At 36.2% G+C, this 18,939-nt stretch overlaps 1 protein-coding gene across 1 annotated transcript in view; it reads right to left on the reverse strand.

The window, feature by feature from the left end:
- Window positions 1-18,939, reverse strand: part of LOC148955560 (prothrombin-like) — an 89,162-nt gene that overhangs the window by 38,258 nt on the left and 31,965 nt on the right. The window contains exons 3-4 of the mRNA XM_089102807.1: window positions 15,830-15,962; window positions 13,856-13,980 (exon numbers count right to left, since the gene is read on the reverse strand). Of these exons, the coding sequence (XP_088958933.1) occupies window positions 13,856-13,980; window positions 15,830-15,962 (258 nt within the window). The remainder of the gene's footprint in view (window positions 1-13,855; window positions 13,981-15,829; window positions 15,963-18,939) is intronic.

An 18,939-nucleotide genomic window follows, 5' to 3' on the forward strand; every position in this document is an offset into this window, starting at 1 on the left:
CGCAAACTGGAGAGCTCTACGGGGCCTGAATTCGTCTTACAATGATCTCTGGAGAACTTGCTCCACCATGAGGAGATTTGGAAAAGTCCATTGGGTCCAACTTTCAACCAATCGAAAAGTAGAGTTGAAAAAAGTAATTTCAAGATAAGGTTTCCAACTTTTCCCAAGGAATTCTAGAAAAGTTGTGCTTCAAACTGACCTAATACTTTACCCCTCCCCCTCATGTGCCAATATATAGTCCAACTTGTATAGTTCCATTTATTCTGTCACTTGTCTTTGTCTTGTTTCGCGCTAAGCAGAAAGAAAATAACGAAGACACCGGTTTGTTCTAGAGTTTTACGCAGCGTAAACTTGAGTGAGTAGCGCATAATACACAAGTACCTTTTTCCTCTACGGAAAAAAACTCAAATAAAGCTCTAAAGTTTGGAAAGCCTTGTTTTCCACGGGGAGGGGGTACTTTCCACGGGGGATTTGGTACGCAGGGGGTATTTTACACGGGGGAGGGGGGGGGGTAAATGTCTAGAACCATGAAATCAATATGTTTTTGCTAATTCTACACCTACCATATTGTCCAGTAGTTTTCACAGAGAGAAAGAGAGAGCGTACATGAGGGAGTTTTCAGGGGGAGGGCGGATTTAGCTTATAAAAAGCTCCAAAAAAAAGACCGGTTGTATGGTTCTAGGCGTTTACACCCCCCTCCCCCACGGAAAATGTCCCCCGGAAAACACATCGTTGATGAAGGGATATTATTCCCAAAAAATTACTCCCTTAGGAAATTCACTCCAGACAATCCCCCCCCCCCTGCAGAAAACTCCCCTGCGAAAAAATGTCCGTATATTTTCCAATAACAAATACTATCTGTAAGCAATGGATACATTACAAAAATAAAAAAGGCACTTAAACTTCTACAATAGGTTTCTCTGATTGTTTAGTAGTTTGGTAGGGGGGGGGGGGTATACCTCAAAGGATGAATTTTAATGCCAAAACATCCCAGCTCTCGGTGAGCCATGAGATAAATACAGGGTTGGTTCTAAGGAAGAGAGATGAGGGTGGAGAAGTAGGGTGGTGGCAACAGTCCTAGGGCCGTAACCGGGATTTTTTTCCGGAGGGGGGGGGGGACAAAAGCAAAATTAAAAAACGCATCAAAAATGTGAAATTGATATCTACTCCCTTATGATTTCTGGTCTACGCTATTATTGTGAAAATAAGAGAGTAACGTTGAACTTCCAAAATGAGGCAGAATTCCCAGTTCCGTATAGGACAAGGACTGCCCCTTCCTTATCCACACCTCCATCTCATGGTCGCAAAATTTTTCGGAGGGTGCTCTAGATCAGATATTGAGAGTTCGAGCCCTTTTTTTTATAAGTCGAAAGTGATTGGAGACCAAACAGCCGCTGGGAGGATTTCCGACCAGGTATTTTCTGCAATTATTTTCCGCGGGGGTTATGGCCACTAGACTATATAAACAGTGGAAGAAATCCTAGGGTGCTTGTTTTGATTTAAAAGGGAGAGGAGTTATATGCCCGAAGTCCCCTCTTTATGGCCTTATAAATTACTTTTTGCTCCCTGATTTAATCTGAATCCCATTTTTAGAATAAGGGTTTTTAGAAAAAAATATCTAGATAAGTGTCACTAGTAGAATGGCCCCTATTGATCCCACGAGAACCACGTGGTTTATCACAACAATTCAAAAACCTTAAAAAAGAAAATCAAAAGTATGAAGCTTAGTAGAAATCACTGTTGATAATTTTTCAACAAAAAATTTTGTTCAAGAAATCAAGAGTGGAATTTTTTTTTAAGTTCAGTTCAGAATCACGAAAGTTATTATGTAAACTGAAAAAATATTTACGGGGCCTGAGGAATAATTTTAATGTTTTAATCAAACTAGAAAAAACCTGAAAATTTTAAAATTAGTTTATTTTTTTGTTTGATAAAATCAACTCGCTACGTGATTGAGCTTAAAGGTTTGGACGTAACCATTTATATAGCCTATATTCGGTAGGAAGGCCCAAAACCAAAAATTTGCAATTATTACAAATGATGATCCTCTATTTTGACAAGGGATTGCAACAATTCAAAAACCTTGAAAATGAAAACAAAAAATTTCAAGCTTAGTACATATAGTTGTTAGAAATTGGACTAACTTTAATAATCAAATATCTTCGAAAAGACCGTAGTATGAAAACACATTAAATTGTGGAAGTAGCAAAAAACTGGTAATTGCAAACATATTTGTATATATTTTAACAAGGGATTACAACAATTCAAAAATCTTAAAAATGAAAAACTTTTTGAGCGCAACCAGTTGCATAATGTCAGAAGGAAGGCCCAAAAAACGAAAATTTGCAATTATAACAGATAATGATTCTCTATTTTGACGAGGTATTGCAATAGTTCAACAAGCTTAAAAAAGAAAACCAAATTATAAAAGCTCATTACACATCGCTGTTATAAATCGGACTAGCTTCAATAATCAACCATTTTTATCAGACAGCACAACGAAAAGATATTACATTGCATAAAGAGCAGATAACTGATATTTGTAAAAATATTTTTATATATTTTAACAAGGGATTACAACAATTCAAAAACATTAGAAAATAAAACCAAAAGTTTGAAGCTTAGTAGAAATCACTGTTAGAAATTCGACTTGCTTTAATAATCAAATATCTTTGAAAAGAGAGAGTATGGAAAAACATTAAATTGCGTAAAGTGCAAAAAATTGGTAATTGCAAAAATTTTTGTATATATTTCAACAAGGGATTACAATAATTCAAAAGCCCTAAAAAAGTAAACCAAAAGTTTGAAGCTTAGTAGATATCTTTGTTAGAAATCGGATTTGCTTTAATAATCAAATATCTTTGAAAAGACTCCAGTATGAAAAGACAGCAAATTGTCTCAAATTGTCTGCGGTTAGAAGACAAGCGACAATGACATGCCTTCTAATTTTTTTTCTATCATACTCCATAGTTTTTACTTTGAAGATTATTTGACTTTATTTCTGATCATTTTTGGTTTAATGAAGCTCTTTAATTTTCTTTAAAAAACTTATTTTTCCCATTAACAAATACTATCTGTAAGTAATTAAATAAAAAATAAAACAAGTTTTTCAACTGAAAGTGAGGAGCAACATCAAACCTAAAAACGAACTGAAATTATTACACATGTAAAAGGGGCTGCTTCCTCCTCAAGACCCCGCTCTTTACGTTAAAGTTTTCTCTCTATGAAAAAATCCGATACTTTTGTGCTATACGGCACTGACTCAAGATTACGATATGTAAAACTCAAGAACAAACTGGTTACTTCGTTACTTTAGAAACAAATTTGGGCTATATTGCACATTAGGCGGGGGGGAAGTAGGTCCTATTATTCTACATATTATGAAGTAAGAATCGTTTTATCACTTCAAACCATTCAAATACTTTATCCCCCCTTCTTATGTGCAAATATATAGCCCAAATTATATGTTTCACATATATTCTGTCACTTGTTTTTGTCTTGTCTCGCGCTAAGCTGAAAAAAAAAAAAAAATAACGAAGAAACAGGTTTTGTTCTCGAGTTTCACACAGCGCATACTTGAGTGAGTTGCCCACAATACACAAGTACCAAAACTTCTTCCCCCTACAGAAATTAAAAAATCAAACCCAAATAAAATTCTCAAATTTGGAAAGCCTTTTTTCCCACGGGGGGGGGGGGGGGGTATTTTCCGGGGGGGGGGGGGGTATTTATCGGGGGTGAAGTATTCGGACAGTTTAAAGTCAGAAAACAATTCTTTCTAGGTATATGGCCACTAAAATTACAGAAAAATATCGAGGTATATTTAAATTTTGTTAACTAAAAAAAAAAAAAAAAAAATAATGACATTATAGAGTAAATGTAATGTGTACTTTAAGTGTTTTTTCTACGTGCTAAATGTTTTTTCTCAATGGGCCTTCTTTAGAGTGTTGATTACTATTATTATGTTGATGTAGTGTTTCATTTAAGTGATTTATGATGATCGATGATCAAAGTTTATGTTATTTGCCTTTCATTTACGTTATTTTACTGTGTTCATGGTCGTATATTTGGCTTTAAAATACACCTATTTATCTATCTTTCTAATATGAAGAATAATTGCACCAACCACATTTTACATGCAGACCCGCTATACTTTGCCCCCCCCCCCCTCCTATTGTGAAAATCTATAGCCCAAATTTATTCTAGAGTAACGAAGGAACAAACGAAAAAACCGGTGTGTTCTCGAATTTTATACAGCGTAAACTTGAGTGAGTGGCGAATAATGCACAAGTACCAAAATTCTTTACCCCTACGGAACTTGAAAAAATAAAACTCAAATAAAATTCTCAAATTTGGAAAGCCTTCTTTCCACGGGGGGGGGGTGGAGTATTTTCGGGGGGGTATTTATCAGAGGGTAAAGCATTTTGACAATTTGAAGTCAGAAAACAATTCTTTCTAGGTATATGGCCACTAAAAACTTACAGAAGAATAGCGAGGTATCTGGAAATTTTTTTAACTAAAAAAAAAAAAAAAAAGCGTTTTTTTAAGTGTTTTTTCCACGTGTTAAATTTTTTTTTTATTAATAAAAAAAAAATTTTTCCACAAAATAATTTTTTAAAAGAAAAGTAAAGAACTCTATCAAACAAGAAATGAGCAAAATAAGATCAAATAATCAACCAAGCGTAAAACTACCACAAACCAGCATCGATAAATAAATGAATCCCAAAACGAACAGAAATTACAATAATTAACCCAGTCAAACTCAAAACGAGCAGAAATTAACATAAGTTGGGCGCAAAACCCCTATGCTTTCCCAAGGCCAGAACAAAATTTGCACTTTACTGAAAAAATATTAATGTTTTTACTTTTATAACTTTAATAAATCAAATAATATTATCATTTTGATTACTAAATATCAGTATATGTATATTTAACTAACAATGCACATTCAGTTGTATTTTTTCAGTAAAGTGCAAATTTTGTTCTGGCCTTGGGAAGGCATAGGGGTTTTGCGCCCAACTTATGTTAATTTCTGCTCGTGTTGAGTTTGACTCGGTTAATTATTGTAATTTCTGTTCGTTTTGGGTTTTATTTATTTATCGATGCTGATTTGTGGTAGTTTCACGCTTGGTAGATTATTGGATTTTATTTTTGCTCATTTTTTGTTTAATGGAGTTCTCTACTTTTCTTTGAAAAACTTATTTTGTGGAAAATGCTTTTTAATTCATTTCTGTTCGTTTGATATGGACATTGTCTTTTCAGGGAAAAAGAAAATACTACTTTAATTCTTATTATTTTTAAAGACTTTATAATTTGGCCTGCTATTTGTATGCTGGAGAAAAATTTTCAGCAATTTTTAACAGCATACACCCTTTTAAAAATCTGGACACAAATAGTACTGTTTAATTTAGTTTCATACTTCCTCTAGTTGACCTGAAATGAAAAACTTGATACCATTCGCGAAAGAATCTGTTTACTTTTTTTGATAGCTTAAATAAACTTACGCTATTTTATTTTGGTAAATTTTAAGAGTAGAAATGGGAGTGTGGGAGGGTGGGAGTGGAAGGGGGATTAGTTGCCCTCAAATCACTTTCGACTGTTAAAAAGGGCATCAGTCCTTTTTATTTTCAATCGAATGAGCCCTTTTCGAAGTTCCCACGACAACTCCTTCGATACGAAGTGCCCTGGTCTAAACAACAACAACAAAAAATAATACATCATACCCACTTCGATTTTTCCTATAAAAATGTCTAGCCTTCCAATCACTTTCGACTATTAAAAAGGGCACTAGGCCTTTCGATTTCTAATCAAATGAGCCCTTTTGGAAACGAGAACACTTTCTATAAACACATTATATGCTCCTAGGGCATAAATTACAACCCTTACCCTAAGGTCTGTTAGGGTGGTTGTCATCCTCTAAGACCGAATTTCCAGAACTTTCAACTACGTTAAACAACATGGCTATCTCAAAATTTTGATTGGATGTGTTTGGGGAAATGGTGGGCGTGAGAGGGGTGTTAGTCGCCTTATAGTCACTTTCAACTATTAAAAAGGGCACAAGCCACCCCAATTTCCGATTGAATGAGCGCTTTTCGAAGTTTTCGAAAACAACTTCTTCGATACGACGTGCCCTGCTCTAAAGGAAAAAATTAATAAATAATACACTGTGCCAGAATCGTTCTTATGTGCCCCAAGGGCATAGCTTAAAACCCCAGCCCTGAGGGCTGTGGGGGTGTGCCCCCCTCTTTATTTAGTCCCCGTTTCTTGTCTCGTTCTTGAGTGTCCCCGTTCTTTACTTAAGTAGCGCGATCACGCTGCATATGATTTGTGCAACAACTTTCTTCAAAGACCTTTAATAACCCCAGGGCATAACTTAAAAACCGTGCATCGAGGGTTTTGACGGGGTTATCACCCTAAGAGACCTAATTTCCAAAACTTTCAATTACGTTGAACGATATAGATATCTCAAAATTTTTATTGGATGTTTTTTGGAAAATGGTGGGCGTGAGAGGGGCGTTAGTCGCTATCCAATCAGTTTGAACAATTAAAAAAGGCACTAGTCCTTTCATTTTCCAATTGAATAAGCCTTTGGAAGTTTCTATGACAATGCTTTAAAGAAAAACTTCATATGCCCCCAGGGCATAACTTACAGTCATTGCCCTGAGAGTTCTGGGGGGAGGGGTTGTCATCTTTAAAGACCTAATTTCCAAAACTTTGAACTACGTTGAATAAAATGGCTATCTAAAAAAGTTGATTGAATGTGTTTGGGGAAAAGGTGGCGTGAGAGGGGGGTTAGTTGCCCTCAAATAACTTTCGACTATTAAAAAGGGTACTATCCCTTTGAATTTCAAATCGAATAAGCCCCTTTTCAAGTTTTTACGACAAAGATTTCAATAAAAACCTTATATGCCCCCAGGGAATAACTTATTATCCTTGCCCTGAGGGTTGTGGGGGAATGTCCTCCTCAAAAATATATTTTCTATCTGGAAATCAACTACACTGAACAAACTAGCTATCTCAAAATTTTGATTGGATGTGTTTGAGGGATTGATGGGCGTGGGAGGGGGGGGGCGAGTTGCCCTCCAATTCCTTTCAACTATTAGAAAAGGCAATAGTCCTTTAAATTTCCAATTGAATGAGTTTTTTTGTAGTTTCTACGACAACGTCTTCTTTAAAAACCTTATATGCCCCCTAGACATAACTTAGAACCCATGCCCTGAGTGCTGTGGGGGAGTGTCCTCCTCAAAACATATTTTCTATCTGGAAATCAACTACGCTGAACAAAAGGGCTATAACAAAATTTCGATTAGATGTGTTTGGGGGAATAATGGGCGTGGGGGGGCTAGTTGCCCTCCAATCACTTTCTACTATTAAAAAGGGCACTAGCCCTTTGAGTTTTCAATCGAAGGAGCCTGTTTTGAAGTTTATACGACAACGCCTTCTATAAAAACCTTATATGCCCCCAGGGCATAACTTAAAACCCTTGCCCTGAGGGTTGTGGGGGAGTGTCCACATCAAAAATATATTTTCTATCTGGAATTCAATTACGCTGAACAAAATGGCTATCTAAAAATTTTGATTGGATGTGTTTGGGATGGGCGTGCGGGGGCTAGTTGCCCTCCAATCAGTTTCGACTATTAAAAAGGGTACTATCCCTTTGAATTTCAAATCTAATAAGCCCCTTTTCAAGTTTCTACGACAAAGATTTCAATAAAAATCTTATATGCCCCCAGGGCATAACTTATAATCCTTGCCCTGAGGGTTGTGGGGGAGTGTCCTCCTCAAAAATATATTTTCTATCTGGAAATCAACTACGCTGAACAAAATGGGTATCTCAAAATTTTGATTGGATGTGTTTGGGGGAATGATGGGCGTGGGGGGGGCTAGTTGCCCTCCAATCACTTTCGACCATTAAAAAGGGCACTAGCCCTTTGAATTTCTAATCGAATGAGTTTTTTTTCGAAGTTTCTACGACAACGCCTTCTTTAAAATTCACTAGCCCTTTGAATTTCCAATCGAATGATCCTTTTGTGAAGTTTCTACGACAACGCCTTCTATAAAAATCTTATATGTCCCTGTGATCTGGAAATCAACTACGCTGAACAAAATGGCTATCTCAAAATTTTGATTGGATGTCTTTGGGATGGGCGTGGGGGGGATATTTTCCCTCCAATCAGTTTCGAATATTAAAAAGGGCACTAGAACTCTCAATTTCCAATCTAATGAGCCCCCTTTGAAGTTTCTACGATGAACCCCTCCATATGAAGTGCCCGTCTCTAAAGGAAAAAAATAATAAATAGTACATTGTGCCAACGTCGTTCTTATATACCCTCAGGGCATAACTTAAAACCCTTGCCCTGAGTGTTGTGTTGGAGTGTCCTCCTCAAAACATTATTTTCTATCTGGAAATCAACTACGTTGAACAAAATGGCAATCTCAAAATTTTGATTGGATGTGTTTGGGGAAATAATGGGCTTAGGGGAGGGGGCTAGTTGCCCTCCAGTCACTTTTGACTATTAAAACGGGCACTAGCCCTTTGAATTTCCAATTGAATGAGCCTGTTTTTAAGTTTCTACGACAACGCCTTCTATAAAGACCTTATATACCCCCAAGGCAAAACTTAAAACCTTTACCCTGAGGGTTGTGGGGGAGTGTCCTCCTCAAAAACATATTTTCTATCTTGAAACCAACTACGCTGAACAAAATGGCTATCTCAAAATTTTGATTGGATGTGTTTTGGGGAATGATGGGCGTTGGGGGCTAGTTGCCCTCCAATCACTTTTGACTAGTAAAAAGGGTACTAGCCACTCCAATTTCCAATCGAATGAGCCTGTTTTGAAGTTTCTACGACAAGACCTTCTCTAAAAACCTTATATACCCCCAGGGTATAACTTAAAACCCTTGCCCTGAGGGTTGTGGGGGAGTGTCCTCCTCAAAAACATATTTTCCATCTGGAAATTAACTATGCTCAACAAAATGGCTCAAAATTTTGATTGGATGTGTTTGGGGGAATGATGGGCTTGGGGGGGGGGCTAGTTGCCCTCCAATCACTTTTGACTATTACAAAGTGCACTAGAACTCTCAATTTCCAATCGAATGAGTCCCTTTTGAAGTTTCTATGACCACACCTTCCATATGAAATGCCCTGCTCTAAAGGAAAAAAAATGTTTTGCCTTTCATTTACGTTATTTTACTATGTTCATGGTCGTATATTTGGCTTTAAAATACAACTATTTATGTATCTATCTAATATGCAGAATATTTGTATCAGCCGTATTTTGCATGCAGACCCGATATACTTTACCCCCCTTAACGTGCACATCTATAGCCCAAATTTATTTCTAAAGTAACGAAGAAACTAACGAAAAAACCGGTGCGTTCTCGAATTTTACATAGCGTAAACTTGAGTGAGTGAGCATAATACACTAGAACCAAAATTCTTTCCCCCTACGGAAATTGAAAAAAATTAAACTCAAATAAAATTCCCCAGCTTGGTAAGCCTTATTTTCCACGGGGGGGGGGGGGTATTTTTTGGGGAGGTATTTTCCGGGGGATATTTTCAACGGGGGAGTATTTTCCGGGGGGTATTTTCCGGGGAGGTATTTTCCACGGGGGGTGTTTTCCGGGGAGGTATTTTCCGCGGGGGGAGGGGGTATTTCCCGCGGGGGGTATTTTCCGGGAAGGTATTTTTCGGGGGATATTATCCACGGAGGGTAGCTACGCACGCTCCTTCTCCACATTTTATTGATAGAGTTGTCGTAAAACTTCAAAAGGGGCTCATTCAATTCGAAATTGAGGGGGCTAGTGCCCTTTGTAATAGTCAAAAGTGATTGAAGGGTAACTAACCCCCCTCTCATGCCCCCCATTCCTCCAAACACATCCAATCAAAATTTTCAGATAGCCATTTTGTTCAACGTAGTAGAAAGTTCTGGAAATAAGAATGACCCCCCCCCCCCAGCACTCAGGGCAAGGGTTGTAAGTTATCTCCTGGGAACATATAAGATTTTTATTGAAAGTTTAGTCATAGAAACTTCAAAAGGGCTCATTTGATTGGAAATTGAAAGGGCTAGGGCCATTTTTAATAGTTGAAAATGATTGGAGAGCGACTACCGTCCCTCTCACGCCCACCATTTCCCCAAACACATCCAATCAAAATTTTGAGATAGCCATGTTGTTTAACGTAGGTGAAAGTTCTGGAAATTAGGTCTTAGAGGATGACAACCACCCTAACAGACCTTAGGGTAAGGGTTGTAATATATGCCCTGGGGGCATATATGGTGCTTATAGAAAGCGTTTTCGTTTCAAAAATGGCTCATTCAATTGGAAATTGAAAGGCCTAGTGCCCTTTTTAATTGTCGAAAACGATTGGAAGGCTTGACATTTTTATAGTAAAGATGGAAGTGGGTATACTGCATTTTTTTTTTTTGTTATTGTTGTTTAGACCAGGGCACTTCGTATCGAAGGAGTTGTCGTGGGAACTTCGAAAAGGGCTCATTCGATTGAAAATAGAAAGGGCTGAAGCCCTTTTTAATAGTCGAAGGTGATTTGAGGGCAACTAATCCCCCTTCCACTCCCACCCTCCAACGCCAACCCTCCCATTTCTGCTCTCAAAATATAACCAAATCAAAATAGCGTAAGTGTATCCGAGTTATCAAAGAAAGTAAACAGATTTGAACACAGATTTTGTAAACAGATTTTGCGAATGGTATCAAGTTTTCCATTTCAGGTCAACTAGAGGAGATATAAAACTAAATTAAACAGTACTATTTGTGTCCAGATTTTTAAAAGGGTGTATGTTGTTAAAAAATGCTGACAAATTTTCTCCAGCATACAAATAGCAGGCCAAATTATAAAGTCTTAAAAAACGAAAAGATTTAAAGTATTATTTTCTTTTTCCCTGAAAAGACTATGTCAATATAAAACGAACAGAAATTAATTTAAAAACTTTTTTCACAAAATAATTTTATCAAAGAAAAGTAAAGAACTCCATTAAACAAAAAATGAGCAGAAATGAAATCAAATAATCTACCAAGTGTGAAACTACCACAAATCAGCATCGATAAATAAATGAAACCCAAAACAAACAGAAATTACAATAATTAACCCAGTCAAACTGAAAACGAGCAGAAATTAACATAAGTTGGGTGCAAAACCCCTATGCCTTCCCAAGGCCAGAACAAAATTTGCACTCTACTGAAAAAAATGCAAATTAATGTGCATTGTCAGTTTAATATACTGATATTTAGTAATCAAAATGTTAATATTATTTTATTTATTAAAGTTATAAAAGTAAAATCATTTATATTTTCCCAGTTAAGTGCAAATTTTGTTCTGGCCTTGAGAAGGCATAGGGGTTTTGCGCCCAACTTATATTAATTTCTGCTCGTTTTGAGTTTGACTCGGTTATTTATTGTAATTTCTGTTCGTTTTGGGTTTAATTTATTTATCGATGCTGATTTATGGTAGTTTCACGCTTGGTAGATTATTTGATTTTATTTTTTCTCATTTTTTGTTTAATGGAGTTCTTTACTTTTCTTTGAAAAACATTATTTTGTGGAAAAAGTGTTTTAAATTAATTCTAATTAAACGGCCCTTGTGTTTCAAGATTCGTTTAAAAAAAATTGGGACAAACATTCAAACTTAACGTATAGAGCAAGGTATTGAGGAGGGGGCAGCCTCTGTATAAAATTTCTCCTGGAAGGTTCACTCCCGGAAATTTCCCTTCACACTGAAAATTCTCCCTATGTAAACCTACCCCAAGCACAAAATCCCCCCGTCCAAAATGTCAATACACTTCCCAATAACAAATACTTTACGAAAACAATGATCAAATTTCATGACCTGCATGCCTCTCCAAATGGAATGTGGGAGGTCATGTTATCCCTAAGGACATATTTATTAGGTCTTTTAACTCTATGCTGAAAAAAAAATGACTATCTCAAAATTTTGATCGGATAACTTTGGGGAAAAATGGGGCATTGGGGGGGAGCTAGTTACCCTCCAATCTTTTCGGTTACTTAAAAAGGGCACTAGAGCTTTTAATTTCCGTTCAAATGCACCCTCTTCCGATCTTCTAAGACTATTATTTCGATACGATCACCCCTGGAAAAAAAAAAATAAACATGCACCCGTGAACTATCTTCTGGCCAAAATTTCCGAATTTCACATTTTTGTATATAAGAGCTTGAAATCTCTACAATAGGGTTCGCTGATACGCTGAATCTGATGGTGTGATTTTTATTAAGATTCCTTGACTTTTAGGGGGTACTTCCTCCCTTTATCAAAAATCAGGTAAATTTTCCCAGACTCTTAACTTTTGATTGGTAACATTAAACTTGACGAATCTTATATATTTAGAATCAGCGTAATAGGCTGATTCATTTGACCTATCTATTGATATCAAAATTCCGTTTTTCGTGTTTCCGTTACTATTGAACCAAGTCACTCCTTAGTATGTTCGTTACAGGAAGCCTTCCTTGCTAAGTGGTTGTCGTTCTGGGTTGGGAATCCTTTACCTGAGGGGCACGCGCCCAATCCCTGGCGTGACTTGTTATTTGGTTTGGGACAGGGGTCAGTGGCGTGACTGTGTAAGCTCAGCCAGAGTCGACCAAGGTCTAAATGGGTACCTGGAAAAATCCGGGGAAGATAAACGGGAAGGGAGTGCGAAAGCACAGGATGGCTCGCCCCAGCCCCCCATAGCACTTCCTGGCCGAAAGACCATGAAACGAAGATCAACACCGCCGGTTTGGACTTTGAGCTTCTTGTACCGTCAAAAATACGAAATCCTACATCTTTGTAGATAGCAGCTTGAAACCACTGCAGTAGAGTTCTCTGATACACTGAATCTGATGTTGTGATTTTCATCAAGATTCTTTGACTTTTAGTCAAAGAATCTTTTTCGCAAATCAGGGAAATTCTCTCAGGCTCATAGCCTTTTATCGGTAACACTAAGTTTAATGAATCTTATATATTTGGAATTACCATAATAAGCCGATTCTTTTGATATATTCAGGGGAGTAGCCCCAGCATTTTTATTGGGGGAGGGGCAAGCGGGGTCTATATCCTAATAGTCAAGGGGCATGAGCTATATAATAGTTTTTTATTCAAATTCTTGGGGGGAGGGGGAACTGCCTCCCCGCCCCCCCCCAAAAAAAAAGCGACACCCCTGGATATATTTATTGATATCAAAATTCCACTTTTTGAGTTTCGGTTACTATTGAGCCGTGTCACTCCTTACTTACAGTCCGTTACCACGTTTACAACTATTTGATTCAAGCTTCTTTTTTTTTATTTTTTTTTAAGTTTTGCAAGCTACTGAGAATAGATCTTCCCAAGGGAAAAAATATTTCTTTCAGAAAACTCAAGCCGTCAACTGGAGCGACGCAATTTTTCTGTTTTTATCCATTATAATGAATTCTCCTAAAATAATAAATACTGAATATACGGTGAAGTATAAAACGTAGATTGTTTGGAATGAAAAAAACAAAACATAGGAGACACAGAGTTTTTCACAAAATGTACGTTATTGCATCGACTTACAGACTTACTTTTGCTTACGGTGAATGAGGATCATTCTTTAAATACTATTTATTACCATAAGTAGTATAATAAATTTTCTTGTTTTAAATACGACTATGTAACCCTAATATATAAATTTTTCATTGAATGCTCATTGGGTCCTCATATAGGGAATATTCTCCCCCCCCCCCCAAGAGAAACCATGAGTGTCAGCCAACCATATGAATTGATTTAAATATAAATAAAGTATTTTATGGATAAGTCTAATCTTACAAAATTGGGTTATTTTGGTATAATCTTTACATCAAGTGCTCGAACTAGCCGCAGAAAAGGTACAAACCTGCATACCCATCCAATATCCCGCATAGTCCATTTGTATTATCTGCAATTATGTTAAAGGAATCACTCTTGCAGTTAAGGTTCGCTTTTCTAGGTAGCCCAAGACGAAATCGCAGAAAATCAAACCTGAAAATAAGACACTTTCTGTACATTACTGATCTGTTAGAACACTGCCTTTTTTCTGCTTCTTGCTCGTTACCCCTCTCAGTGGTGAATCGTAATATGAAACTGATGGGACGCTATCTTATTTTTTGGTATCGCTATCATCGTTGCAGGTTTGCGGAATCTTATTCTGTAGGCCAGGGTCACGCAACATACGGCCTAAGGGCTGCATAAGATTAGCATATATTAAGCTCTAATCTATAGAACCGATTGAGAATTTATTTTGGTAGAGTTGTAGGTGATTGTATGAAACCCAGGTGCACAGACACCGCAAAATTACGAGAAATAAAAACCCTATTTGTTTTACGCTTTACGTTGCTTTAAAAACCTATTTGTTTTACGTTGAAGAATTACAAACAGAAGAAACAAATATAAATACTTAAACTATTTTCAAGGCGTGAGCACTCTTGAAAATTCTGTTGGATTTAAGTGCTAGGTCTTAATATATAAAAAATTGAATTCTTTTTGCATTAAACTTTCTTTAATATTACGGTTTTCGATCATTTACTGTGAAAATTTCTACTTTATTTATTAATTCTATTAGTCATAGCTGGGCCCTGGTTCAATTTTGGGTTGCGGAGGACTACCATAGATGGAAATACAGTCAAATACTTCCTTTGGATTTATTTACAAGATAAAAGAGGAAGACTAGTCTTATCGTGCTGTTGACAAAAAAGCCAAGACCCTTTATTAGGAGACTTTGTATTAGACCCTTTATTAGACTTTTGGATACCCTTTATTAGACTCTTTTTATTCTCAATCTTCAATTGTTTAAGAAAAAAAACAAAAAACAGTTGTACACCAAAAATTGGTGGTAGCATACTGTGGGAGGTCGAAATCATTTCTCATGAAAAAATTTCTATTGAAATTGTCAAAGGTTAGGGTATCCGGTGACCTTATCCTGAAGCAGGAGAAAATGACAAAATCTCAATTGACATATAAATTCTTCATGAGAAATATTTAACATATCCATTATTTTTAAGACTTACCTCATTAGGTGGGGTTTGAAATGTAATATATAAAAGTTTGATTTTACGTACAACTTGAAGATACATTAAAGTTGGTTTGGGAAAAATATATGTTTTCGCATTATTTTGTCTGTTTTTTATTTTTTTATAATATTAATTTAAAAAATGATCTATAAACAAAATTGCCTCGCAAAAGTAACTCTTACAGTAAAAAGATTATAAAGAAACTTGGCAAAGAAATGTGTCCTTCGATATAATATTTAGATTTATTCTATTTGATTATTTGTTCCTATATTCGGATAGAAAGAAGGATGCATAGCCCCCAGTTGGGTTGAAAAGCAAAACTCCTCTTTTTCCAGATTTGTCTTGTTCTTATAATTAATGGTTGCAAATCAGAGACAGTAGATCGGAGAAGAATCTGAGATCTAAAATCTGAATCTGTTTAAGATTTTCACAATAAACTTTGGTAAACTTGACCTTGAAATTTCAACTCCATATTCATATGTACTTCAAAATTTCGTATACATGAAAAGCTTGGGTCCAGAGCTAAACTGAAACAAGTCCAGTCGCAATTTTCATTCAAAGAATTTATCTCTGGTAATAAATAACAACTAAGTTATGTAGCGAGTGACGAGGGTAAGGAAAGGGTAAACTAACGAGAATTAATCCACAAAGCAGCGCTGGACTGGAATGTACTCAAAGAACCAATTTACATTTCTATCCAACTTCTTACAAAAATTTGGACGGTGATACTTATAATTCGTAGTTTGGCATATTGCTGATAGAAAAAAAGATAAAAACAAAATTATAAAACAGATAGCGCGATTGTATATACACAGTCTTACCTGATTCCACATACATTAGGCCGAATTCTGATTTTCATTGTGCAACTGTCTGAATATGAATCTGTGGCTGGGAAAGATGGATTTTGAAAATAAAAGGACTTCTCCTTGGCCTCACCATTGCAACTATAAACGTCTAAAAAAAGTCATGGGTCAATTTCATTCCAAAATTGGGGTAAACATTTTTGTGAAAGTTTAGATAGACCTGAGTATTGGCTTGTGCTCTATACAATCTTCTAAACTATAGAAATAAGGAAAGCGCAGAGATGGTAGCTTGAAAAAAAAACTTCCTATGATTTTTTTAAGCCCTGGATGCATCCGGAAAGGCTTCATTTATCTAGCCGAACTACTTTCTAAGATAGCAAAATGCTCCTTACCTGGAACTTACCTTCACCAATCAAGGTCTTAGCTTTTTAACAGGGTAGCAGTCATAAACTTTTGACCGTGGGAACTTTCAACTTTCTACTTATTTAGGTCGGGACAGGTTAAATCAAAAGCATATGTTGGAGAATCTTGCCTTATAAAAAAATAGCTTTACAACATTTAGGCTAAGAGCTGTAACCTCTGTGAAAGAATTTTCTTGGCCGCTTATCCTGATTCAAGCCTTAAAATAAAATGGTCTTAAGGCTTTAAAACAAAGTTTTATCTTTTTACTTAAAAAATATTATAGTTAAGTAAAAAAATATTATTGCTTAAAAAAGATCTAAAAAAATTATTAGGCTACTACATGCCTTAAAAAAAAATTATTCAGATTAAAAAAAAAAAAAAAAAAAAAAAAAAAAAAAAAAAATCAAATTCATTGCTTATGGACTAAACAAAATTAGCCGATAAAACCTATTAAAAAATGAAAAAAAAATAAAAGACCGTTTTGTAAGCGCAAATTTGTGATCTTAGTCGATATTCGAACCGCAAAATAATTTTCTAGAACATATAAAGAATCAGCCAAAATCGGACGAGGCAAAATTGACCGTTTTTCGTCTTTTCTTCTTAAATGATTAATTTTTATTTAAGAAAATGGCAAAATTGACCGTTTTTCGTTTTTTCTTCTTTTTTTTTTTTTTTTTTTTTTTTTATTCCCACCTCCTCTCCTCTCGGTGACTTTCAAATTTTCTTTAACAATATCTCATAATTTATTTAATGTCACCTACTCTTTTCTTAAAAAAAGAAACAAAAAAAACTTCTTAAAAAAAAAAAATCCATATATTAAAATTATATAAAATTGAGCATTCCAAAATATATCAGGTTATAAAAATAGAGGTATACTACATTTCAAATTTCATATACCATTTAGGTTCATCCGATATCTCAGGCTGCCCTTCCCCCTTAGGGCACCCCTTCCATCGTGACCTTAAATTACACTTTTCAAATCCTTTTTCATCAACCTCTAAATGATTAATTCTTAAATGATTTTCTTCTTAAAGTTTTTTCTTCTTAAATGATTAATTCTTCTTAATTTTCTTCTTATTAATAAAAACTTAATTTGCGCGTATAGAAAGTCGGAAATAGGTAAATATAGGACGTAGGTCACGAATATAAACTTTGTCTTTGTTTTGAACGCTCATATTCAATCCCCCCCCCCCTCCCGTCCGTAAATCAAGTGCCGATATTGGTCTGAGAGCAACATTACGCGAAATTGAATTTATACACGAAAAAGTTGGACTGCTAATGCCTAAAAGAAGTCGTGTCCATGTCAATTTATCGCCCCCCACCCTCCACCCTAAACGTGACCACCCGACTTCTTGGAATTTAATAAGAAACTTCTCACAGCTAGCTAAATCATTGATTTTAATTTTAACAAAAATCACAGATAATTTGAAATTGCAAAAGGATTGGAGTTTCGTCACATTTATTTAATTAATAATATGTCTTCTTTATCTTTGATTTAGGCATGAGTATTAGAGCAACTAGTTCCTTTGCAAAATTTCCAAGCAATGTCACATTCGATGCCATTTCGATGACAGCTACATCAGTCACTATCACAGAATCCCTTATAACCACATTTCGCGACGGTGAGAATTTTTTTTGATGCCGCTGGAAGATCCGTGAAGATAAGATACAACATGCCGTTCTTAAATCTCCATTTCCAATGCTTACGATGAAAGGCAGCGCTCTGAAGCTCAATCCAATCTTGTACTTAAAGATAGGTTCGGAAACAGTGAAATTACGCTGCTGCTGAAGTAGGAGTTAGATCTTGGGGATGGACGAAAGCTGTAGATGTAGCTACTTTCTGCTGAAAGACTCGGCGTCGGTAACTGTCAAGATTTTCAGTAGATTTTCCACCATTCAATATAGAAAGTGATGCCTCTCCCTCTGCTTTAATCTCTTCTTCCGAAGCGTCAACTCTAGAAAACGTTGAAGTATTTTCTCTATACTGTTCGTTGTCTCTTAGCCGTTTAAGCATAATCCCCTTGCAAAGTCCATGTAGACGGGAAGTTGTGTCGCAGCCAAGAATCGCGTGAGCAAAGAAAGCAGTTTGCACGTTTTAGTCCCAATCTTCTTAACAATGGCTTCGATGTCCTAAGATGTACCTGAAGTGGTTGGCTTAGGCTCACTATGCAGTTAGACCTTGTGGTGCTCAGGAATACAATGATAAAATAACAAGACCAGCAATTCGGTATCATCACCGATAACTAAAGTATCCCATGTCTTCGAGCACTCAACCTTTGTAAGCACAATAAGCAAGTCAGTACCAGCTCTAGCTTAGATGGTTCTCACACCTTCGCCTCGTAAATAATCAGGAAATACATTGACGAAACGGGCTTTATTCTTTTTGCACGAAACAAATTCCTCTTTTTTGGTGGCCAGTCTCATTTCTGGGCTAAACAGTACTTCCCGCCCAGTGACACGGTTTTGCTTAAGATGAGTCATATCTTTTGCCGAAGCAGCGAAGTCGTATCCATCAAAGACATCAATGGAGTTTGGATGTTTAGCCAACACTTAGTTCCAGTATCGGTCTATGATCTCAGAATATGTTTCTTTTTTCGCCCAGGAAATCATGTGAAGCAAAGCGCCCCCGTCTAAGACGTATTTGCAATTCAGACTATGTATTTCCCTAATAGTACCAATTCTGAAAGTCACTTGATAACTTTTTCTATCTCCGGTTTAGTTGGCCT

This window comes from Artemia sp. Qi Xiang Cuo, chromosome 2, assembly GCF_049724085.1.
Source record: "Artemia sp. Qi Xiang Cuo chromosome 2, ASM4972408v1, whole genome shotgun sequence".
Taxonomy (NCBI): domain Eukaryota; kingdom Metazoa; phylum Arthropoda; class Branchiopoda; order Anostraca; family Artemiidae; genus Artemia; species Artemia sp. Qi Xiang Cuo.